At 43.4% G+C, this 9,973-nt stretch overlaps 1 protein-coding gene across 1 annotated transcript; it reads left to right on the forward strand.

The window, feature by feature from the left end:
- Positions 1-112: 112 nt before the first annotated feature.
- On the forward strand, positions 113-9,824 carry LOC306790751 (zinc finger FYVE domain-containing protein 1-like). The gene is made up of 11 exons (XM_079287231.1): positions 113-1,473; positions 1,573-2,077; positions 2,927-3,141; positions 3,421-3,527; positions 3,633-3,741; positions 3,866-3,963; positions 4,178-4,295; positions 4,423-4,593; positions 4,780-4,960; positions 5,051-5,164; positions 8,154-9,824. Exons 1-11 carry the CDS (start codon positions 964-966, stop codon positions 8,384-8,386), a joined length of 2,361 nt encoding a protein of 786 aa, XP_079143357.1. The 5' UTR covers positions 113-963; the 3' UTR covers positions 8,387-9,824.
- The last annotated feature ends 149 nt before the right edge of the window (positions 9,825-9,973 follow it).

Below are 9,973 nucleotides of genomic sequence, written 5' to 3' on the forward strand. Positions count from 1 at the left end.
TGACCCTGTGACTGAAAATAATCTGATCAGCTGATCTGACCTGGCAACAAAATAACGTAGCTAGTGAAATCTGCTAGGGAGGGGTCCGAAGAACAAAACAATGACACCGCTCTGAAGGGTTCAAATGCAGTAACACTTTTAAAATACTTTTTCAACGAAATAGCGCGGATTTCCCTCCCGTTTTAAAGCGAAATAGTCCGCTGATATCCGAGCTTTTGACGTCGACTGGTTGTTGTTTTTGTTGATATGTTACAGCTCAGTTGACAGACTTGAGGCTAGCTGCTTTTTGTACGGCTATGAACTGTTCGGGCTTGCTGGTCCTCTAATTACAGCTTTTTTTGGGGAGGGGGGGAGGACAAGTTCAAACTATCCATCGAAACCAGCAAGTCTTAAACGAAGTGTTGCTGTTTGGATGCCACATTTTCTACCGAGCTTGCCAGCGAGCTAGCTAGCCTGTTGTTAGCATCAACATTTGCACATTCATCCTTCAGGGAGAGTTCATTGTCTCGGCCGGTACTGTACACCTGTAACGTTACATATTAATATTTTATTTATTTTCTGCGCTAACCTTCGATATATCTTATGTAATGCTCCAGCTAAATGCTAACTTTGGTTCATGAACAAGCTAACTGTTATTGGTAAAAACATATCTGGTGTAACTCAAGGAGACAGCTGTTTCTGCTTCATTGCCTCACTGTTTGTTGCACTAAATAACATTATTATTATTACCATTGTAAGTGTTTTAAATCCATGCTACGAAAACGAGTTTAATATATAACGTTAGTATTATTGTTGAGCGTTAGTTGTTAGAGTCAGTGGACCACCAGCCCTGTTACCATGCAGCTGTTGTAAGTTGATTTTGTTGAACCATTTCCATTAACTGCTATTTGAAATAGCTGGTACTGTTATCAAGGCTGTTGCAATCAGCACTACTCTGTTTTCAAGTTTACCGTGTGAGAAACGATGAGTGGGCATGGCTCATCTTCAGAAAAGGGAGTAAATACTAGCCTAATATGTCAAGAGAGTTATGCCTGTTGTGGCTCTGAGGAGGCTGCATTTGAGTGTGATGAATGCAAAAGCTTGCAGTGTGTTCGTTGTGAGCTCGAGCTCCACAGTCAGGAGCATCTGAAGAACCATGAGCGGGTTCAGATAGGACCTGGGCATGTCCCTTACTGTGACAACTGTAAAGGAGGTAATGGAGACAACGGCAAACGCCATAGATCTGTGGTTCGCTGCCAGAACTGCAAAGTCAACTTGTGCCAAGACTGCCAGAAACGCACCCACAGTAGCGGCAACAAGAAGAAACACCAGCTCATATCTTATCCTCCACCACCCAAACCTGCCGAGGTCAACTCTGTCCAGACATCTGTCCCGCCTGCTGTCCAAATACCCGGTGAGACCAAATCTCAGATAGCTAAACTTCTGGAGAAGATTTCCAGTTTTCTCCTGGTTGACGAGAATGAGGAAATGCAGGTGAGTTGTGCAAGAATCACACTTGTCATGTATGATAACAGAATCAATACAACAAAACAAATAAACAAATGTTAACTCAAACCTCTTGTTTCTCCAAAGATAAAAGATGAATCCTCATTTGTAAAGAGCCTCAGCTGCAACCCTGACCAGCTGCTGAAGGTGGTGTCCATCTTTGGCAACACAGGAGAGGGAAAATCTCACACCCTGAACCACGCCTTCTTCATGGGCAGAGAGGTGTTCAAAACATCTCCCACACAAGAGTCCTGTACAGTGGGTGTATGGGCGGCGTTTGACCCCTTCCGTAAAGTAGTAGTCATCGACACAGAGGGGCTGCTTGGGAACAGCTCCAAACAGGGCCAGAGGACCCGTCTCTTGCTCAAGGTGCTCGCCATCTCCGACCTCATCATCTACCGCACCCATGCTGACCGACTCCACGACGACCTCTTCAAGTTCCTCGGGGATGCCTCGGATGCTTACTTGAAGCATTTCACCAAGGAACTGAAGGCCACAACAGCCCGCTGTGGCCTGGATGTCCCTCTGTCCACCTTGGGCCCTGCGGTGGTCATCTTCCATGAAACAGTCCACACTAAGCTGCTTGGTTCAGGTAAAATATCTAAACACTTCTGTCTCAGGTCACACTAGTAATGGGTGGAGTGTCATTACTTCATCTGTAGCACATTTATTAGACAAGTCAAATAATGTATTTGGAAGACACCCTTTGAAACAATACTTTGTGACTGTATCACCATTGATTGTAGGTCTGCATCACCGTAAGGGACGAGGGGCGGGGCTTCAAAGTAAACTGAGGTTTAATCTCTGCAGATCATTTCAGCTTCAGCAAATATTAGCCTGTTTGTACGTCCCTGTTGCTAACAATCTGCTTTCCAACTTTTTGTGAAATGTGGAAACAGTACTTCTTGGAATGAAAATAAAACTGTGCAGACTGTGAAGGGAAGTCAAAAACATCACTGATTTATAGCCGTTTGAAAGACAATGCCAGTTTTTGTGGATTATGTTTTAGTCCAGTTGCTACAACTCATACTTTACATAACTGTCAACCATTTTCCACTTTATACAATTCACTACAATTTAAATGTAGTCCCTGCTTATGAGGGAGAAAAACACATTTAAAATATGGCAGGCCTTTGAGGGTAAAGTGCACATGATTTGTAGTAACTATATTATGAAGGAATACTGGTATGAACCTTCAAGGCTCGGGGCAACAAATGTAACTTGTGAGATTTATTACGTATGTGTTTCCTGGGAGGGATGGCTGATGCTGCAACATTCTTGACACTTTAATATTTCATTTAATATCTTTCTTTCACATATCATAATTGGTACAATGAAGCACGGCATTGTAAGAACTATGTTGTGTATCTGAAGCAAATGCTGATTATCTACTGTACATTCTGATTACACTCTGTAGTAATTATCTGTGTCTTGTTTTTAGATAAATCATCTGAGTCAGTAGACCGGCTGCTGTCGGCGCGCTTCAAGAAGCTTTCCCGTTTCCCAGAGGCCTTCAGCTCTGTACAGTACTGGGGCACGCAGACTCTCAGCCCCCCGACTGACTTCCGTGGCCTGCAGAATAAACTGGATCAGCTCCTGGATAACAATGCCACCCGTTCCCCACGCACCCCTCTGGTCATCTTCAAAGCCCTGCAGGTATAGAGATGTATACAGTTTGACTATCAGCCAGCTTCCCGCCTGCTTCAGACTGGCTGGTTGTTGTTATAAAGCCAGCATTGAACTGAACTGATGCGTCATTTGCTGATAAACTGTTTCCTGAATTCAGATAAAGATGCATTTAAATCAGCACAGCCCATGCAACTGTTCATAAAATGCATTATTCTGTTTCTATGCAATGTCACAGTGAAGTGGAGGTGAAACCGCTGGTTTCCTCTGGGTCTAGCTCATTTCTGCTGGTCCTTGGTTCTCTTGCAGGCATTGAGTGAGCGCTTTAATGGAGAAATTACAGGTGAGCTTGTAGCCCACAGCTGCTTCTTCCCTGATGAGTACTTCACCTGCTCCAGCCTGTGCCTCAGCTGTGGGTCAGTACCTTCCTCCCTTTAAATACATTCCAACCATTATAACTTGTCCTTCAATCCCTTGCCCCTCTGATTGTTAAACATTCTGGCCTTTTACTTTGGTCCCAGATCTGGCTGCAAGAACAGCATGAACCACTTGGAAGAAGGAGTGTGCCATGAGGCAAAGCACCGTTGTCGTTATTCAGTTCAGTATGATAATCGCATTTACACCTGTAAGGTAAGGACAGTCGCTCGCCTATATCGCTTAGCTAGAACAAATTCATCTCTCTTTACCACTGACTGTCATTCCTCTTGTTCCATGACTGATGAGCATCAAGTCACTGTGTGTTGCATCACTTTAGGCTTGCTATGAAGGGGGAAAGGAAGTGATTGTGGTCCCTAAGACCTCAGCTTCCTCAGACTCTCCATGGATGGGCCTCGCCAAATACGCCTGGTCTGGGTGAGTAGCAGCACAATGACCCGCATGGTCATGTGTAACAAGGCTTGGGTTATGCTTGTTACCTTTTACACAGCCTCATTTTAGCTCTGGTGTTCCAAACTCTGACCTCAAATCTATTTTTTTCTATTTACTTTACTAGCATATTCCAAGTATTACCTCAGATATTTATATTTTCACAGAGACTTGTACATTCATGCGTCTGCTGTATGTTAAGGTACGTCATTGAATGTCCCAACTGTGGAGTGATCTATCGGAGCCGTCAATACTGGTACGGGAACCAGGACCCTGTGGATACAGTTGTCCGTACTGAGATCCAGCATGTATGGCCCGGGGTAAGACAAACCAGCTGTTTGATTTGTTATTATGCTGCCTTAACTGTCTGTAATCACAGACCTATCATTACGTCTAGAGGTAACCATGTATCTACTTATGTAGTAAAAACCTGTCTCCCGTTTGCAGTCGGATGGCTTTTTAAAGGACAACAGCAATGCAGCGCAGCGTCTTCTGGATGGAGTCAACCTAGTGGCCCAGTCTGTGTCAGAGCTCAGTGTCAAGCCTGCCAAGGCCGTCACGTCTTGGCTGACGGATCAGATCGCCCCAGCCTACTGGAAACCCAACTCCCTCATCTTGGTGAGTGACTCACAGCCCCACCCTCTGCCACCCACCACCAACAGCCAAGTCAACACTTTCGTGTCCAGAGCTATGTTTACTGTCCGTGGTGATCTTTGCCTGTTACGCAATACAATGTTTGCAAGTCATAGCTCTTCATCAATAAAAACATCTGTTGTTGTTGCTTTTTTCTTCTTCTTGTACAAGGTGTGCCATAAGTGTCACGCCGTCTTCCAGGACAACGACACCAAGCATCACTGCCGTGCCTGTGGGGAGGGCTTCTGCGACGGCTGCTCTTCCAAAGCTGCCCCCGTCCCCGAGAGAGGCTGGGGCCTGGCCCCTGTCAGAGTCTGTGACATCTGCTTCGAACAGAGAGCTTCATACGCAGGTACACAACTGTTCCTCTTCTGTGTGCCATGCAGCCGAGTAACATTTGGTTGTGGCGGGGGCTTGAGCAAAGATATTTTCTCCATTGCAGAGCTGCTTGAGGCAGAGCTCGAGGAGGAAGAAGGTGGAACTCTGGCCAGGAAGGTTGGGGAAGCAGTCACCAACACGTTTGGGGTTGTGGTCACTGCTATTGACATCCCATTTGGTGAGTGTTGCCCTAAACAAAACATGAAGAGGATTGTTGCGTAACAGGGAATTAATGACCCAGTATATCTGAGTGAGTGGATACAATGCCCCCTGGTGGCAGAGGTGTGACCTGCTTATTGACAGGAAGAACGAAAAGCAGCGAGGCCTTGTGTCTAGTTTGAACTCTGAAATATGTTATGCAGGAGTCTGACTTCCCTTATAAGGAATATGGGCTGCCCTGATGGCCCAATAGAGCTTGTACATTTACTAAAAGCTCACAGTCCAAACGGGGGCAATTGGTTCCCAACCGGCCTAGTGTGTTCTACTGCGTCAACATGTATATGTATATTGGGTGGACTCAGATGACTGTCTGAAATTAAAGTTTTTATAAAAGACAAGTTCAGATACTGAATTTAAATTTGTTTGTAACTTATTTCTGCCAATAAAAGGTTTTATGGAGTACAAATTTAAAATCCTCTCACACACATCCTCGCTACAGCAGCAGAAACTGCCGTTTACAATCTCTTGTGGACGCGTCAGTGTCAGTGCTTCCATATAGGAGTGCTCCGCTGCCTGATGTTTAACATGTCAGTTCTTCTATTTATTGTTTCATCTCAGTGCAAAGGCGTTAGATCAGGAGTGTCAAACTCATTTTCACTCTGGGCCACATCAGCATCACGGTCGCCCTCAAAGGGCCGGTTGTAACTATAAGACTGTATAACTAACTTCTCCCCAACATATTGTTAAATAACTCTGCATTTTATTATTGTTTATTCAAGTGTAAAAATATTTCTGTTATTATAACATAAATCATTTTAATTGAGGGTTAAGAAACCCACATGACTCTATCAAAGATCAAACTATTAAAGAAAATAACAAAGACAAATATCAAACACAAGTTATGACATTAACTTTGTTCAAAGCTGTTTGTGTCACATCTCTGCATCACTAATGTTCCTCCCTGTCGTCGTCCTGTGCATGGCAGCTACATCCAAGAGCTGCTCACTGAGAGTCATGTCTGATGAACACGGATAGATGATGTATCCGTGTTGTCTGTGCTTTCATCAACAGTTAATTAAAAACACAAGTACCTGCTCGTCTCTTAGCTAGCTGTGTTGTTAGATTGCTGCTAGTTCATGAACTCGGTCTGCGATGGTGTTTCTTTACAAACTGACATTTGTAAAAGTCTGTATCTGGTCGGCGCTCTGCTCACATACCTTCAGCATGCACTGGGCTGTAGCTGTGTAAATATATTCTGCTGTGATTGCAGTCTGCCTTTTAATTCTTGGAAAATGTGATGTTTTTCTTGGAGGCTAAATTTAGCTCCGTGTTTGGTGTCAAAATGCCGACGTGAATTGTATCCTTCATCACCGACACGCCTCATAACACAGAAGACAGAACTGTTTTTCTCCTTGAAGCACAAACATGTATTCGCTTTCCCATCTTTCATTACATTTTCTTCCCTCTGCATCAATTTTTCTCTTCGTGGACATTTTGGGATTATTTGTCGATCTTTTTCAATTGTTGGAAAACCTCTTTTCGGGCTGTTGCCTCTCCTGTCCACCTGTTGTGATATCGGTGTCGGTACACAGACAACATGCTATCTCATAATTTCAATTTTCTATCTCATAATTTTGACCATGGGGATACTTTTATTTTCAAGTCTAACTTTTAATAATTTTTGTAAAGAAATTTTTTTTTTTTCTGGCGGATTCGCGGGCCACATAAAATGACGTGGTGGGCCGGATTCGGCCCGCGGGCCTTGAGTTTGACACATGTGCGTTAGATGATCAGTTAGCTCGTTTATTCATTTATTTTTACGAGACTTCCTGCTGTAAACGCACATTTGTCTTGAGTCAATAATATGAATGTATTGAGGTTCTTCATAGACTGTGCAGTAGTCTGGATCAGTCAATCTGTCCACACATTTTGGTCCAACCTTTTTTACAATAGCCAATATGACGCGTTTCTGTCAAGATAATCCCAAAACTGGCTCTGCTGCATTGGAATAGATTGCAAAGACTGTGCAAGAATAAATGCTGTACTCACTCAAAAGCACAGTGAAATAGCCCTTTATATTTATTTCATCCAAAGCATTAGTGCTGTGATGATTAAGGTGTATTGGGCTGCTGAATGAGGCTCCTCTAGAACTATATTGACTGATAAAGGACATATATGAATGTTTGATATCCTGCTGAAAACTTCTCCATATCCATCACCACCCCAAATATGCCTCAGAGCAAGGTCTGCTCTAATCACAGCAAAATACTCAACCTCCACATCCAAATCTTGTTTCCATGTTTCCATGGATACCTCAATCAAGACAGCTGAGGGTTGAGGCTTTGGTGCACTTCAAACAGTAGTGGGGAAGAATCAGCACCGAACAGTCAGCAGTCTGGTATTTCAATCACAGTACGTGAATGCGCCTCCAAATCGAAGGAATAGCTCAACATTTTTGGGACATTGACGTCTTTGGGGGGAGGTTATGTGCTGGACTTCTGGGTTTCTTGGCTGGGAGCAGTTGCCAGGCAACCGGCAGAGATTTCAGGAAGTCATTGCTTCCTGCCAAGAAAATGTCCAGGACACAAACCCCCCCCCCGTAAAAAGCACTTCTTGCCGCTCTTACACTTCAGTTTTTTTGCACGGATTAAACAATCAACATATAGCATTAATTGGACGTTGACGAGCTGATAATCTCTGCAGTACATCAGGTCATCAATCAATGCCCTTTACCAGTAAATATAATGTTGGTCTACATTATCCTTTGGATAGAGTGAGGCTCACAGTTCTCTTCTGTGTCGGGTCTTGATGCTAAGCTAAGCTAACAGACATGACAGTGTTCTCAATCTCCTCAGCAAGAAAGTGAATAAGCATAATGTCAAACGGTCAAGCCAGTTCCTTTTAAATGTCAGCCCTATAATTTACGAATGTAAAAGTCTCACCTTATACTGTATGTGAGACCTGCTCGTGTATGCGTGTGTACTTATGTTACGTGTCGCCCCCTCTAGGCCTCGTGAAAGACGCCGCTCGTCCTGCCTACTGGGTGCCTGACCAGGACATCCTGTGCTGCCACAACTGCCAGCGCGAGTTCACTGCCAAGCTGTCCAAGCACCACTGCCGTGCCTGTGGCCAAGGAGTGTGTGACGACTGCTCCCCGGAGCGCCGGTCGGTCCCGTCGCGGGGCTGGGACCACCCCGTGCGCGTCTGCACAAGCTGCAACCAGAAACCGGGAGAACTTTAACAGGGAAGGCCTTCCTTCCTCAGAGCACCGGAGAGAACCACACACTCGCTCAGCTCGCAGTCTGTCACTGCTTTACCTCCGTTAATCTAAAGGTTCTGTCTTGTTTCTGTGGAAAGGAAGTATTTAGGCGGACATATATAGGACGTTTAGCAGAGTTCCTGTGGCCTTTGTAGAACAGCCGGAACATGTGAGTTACTTGACTGAGTGTGAAACCTGCAGTTCCACTCTTGATTATTCAGAGTGAATACTTTGATTCTTATTGACACAAGTCCCGAATTTTACGTTGAATAAGGCTGTTGAGCTATTTTTCTACTATCAGAAAATATATATATAAAAAAAAAAAAAAGTATCATTTGAAGAGTATTAGTTAGTCGAGGACCCTGTGGGGTTGGTGTTATTAGTTTCCAGCAGTTCTTATTATTGAGCATTGTTTCTCTGATGTCGCACGGTGTAATGGCAAGGTGATATTTTATATCCCTGCGGGTATGTCTGCAGGTTCCATTGCATGCTGTATTGCAATATTTTAGTTTTTTGCACTACGCCTTTTTCAGCTGTTATAGGCTGTTGCTAACCATGGCCAAAATCCAGATATCCAGATGATCAACTAGTCTGTCCCAAACTGAGCTGAACCACAGCAGGTCTAGATTGTGGATATCTGGTGTGCCAAATATCATTCAGGTCACTGTGTCTGTGCTGGTAAAATGTTTAGATTGTATCATGTCATTTGTGGATGTATGAAAACATAGAACTATGTTAGAGGAGTGTACATTTAAAACGCTAAAAAATATTTATGTATTGAAGATTTTAAACAACATATTAACACTCTGGCATGCATGACAGTCTGAGAGATCCATGGCCTTCTACGTGTTCAGAGGATGGTCTCTGAATGGACCTCACTATCTCTTCTACCAAGCGGCAATTCAGTGCATCCATGTTATAAAATGTATGTATTTCATGTTCACATTTGTTTTCTTGACACCTTGATTTTAATTGTTTTCTAAACATTTGCAGTTGTTTGTTTGTATGAACATTGTTTTGCCGAACTGAAGAATCTCCCAATTTGTGTTCAAACCAGCGTTACATATGTCACTCACGTCTCCGTAGGCACCGACTGACAGGATAAGGATAACACATTTTAGTTATGTTTTAGCTCTTCACAGCTTGTTTTTCTGTTATTATACCGCCGTTATTGATCATGTATATTTTCCTTTTGTCTTCATTACACAGGAAAAAAATGATGCTCGATTGTGGCGGTGATAAGATATTGAACCATATTTAAGATTGTGAACCATATTTAGTGTCTGAGAGCTTTACATGTGGACGTCATACAAAGCACAAGGTGATGCCTTTAACACATGCTTGTATTTTGGTGTTAAAATGAGAAAAAAAGGGGTCTTTGTCAATTTTAAGCTTTGTAGATAAAGTGAATTCTCTCTTTGCTCCTAGCTTTGAAATTTTTGGTTTTGATGTCTGACGAGGAAATGTTTTGTCTGCCTTGTCTGAAAATAGATTTATCGGTCTGAATGTTGCATCACACGCACACGCTCCTTGGAGGTGCTAATATTGCACATTATAGAATAGGAAATG

Source organism: Melanostigma gelatinosum, assembly GCF_949748355.1.
Source record: "Melanostigma gelatinosum genome assembly, chromosome: 16".
Lineage (NCBI taxonomy): Eukaryota > Metazoa > Chordata > Actinopteri > Perciformes > Zoarcidae > Melanostigma > Melanostigma gelatinosum.

Excerpts from the sequence above, each read along its gene's own strand:
- LOC306790751 (XM_079287231.1), top strand. The coding sequence starts at position 964 with ATGAGTGGGCATGGCTCATCTTCAGAAAAGGGAGTAAATACTAGCCTA. Across the intron at positions 3,142-3,420 it reads TCATCTTCAAAGCCCTGCAG|GCATTGAGTGAGCGCTTTAA; the intron begins GTATAGAGATGT and ends GTTCTCTTGCAG. Across the intron at positions 4,296-4,422 it reads TCCAGCATGTATGGCCCGGG|TCGGATGGCTTTTTAAAGGA; the intron begins GTAAGACAAACC and ends TCCCGTTTGCAG.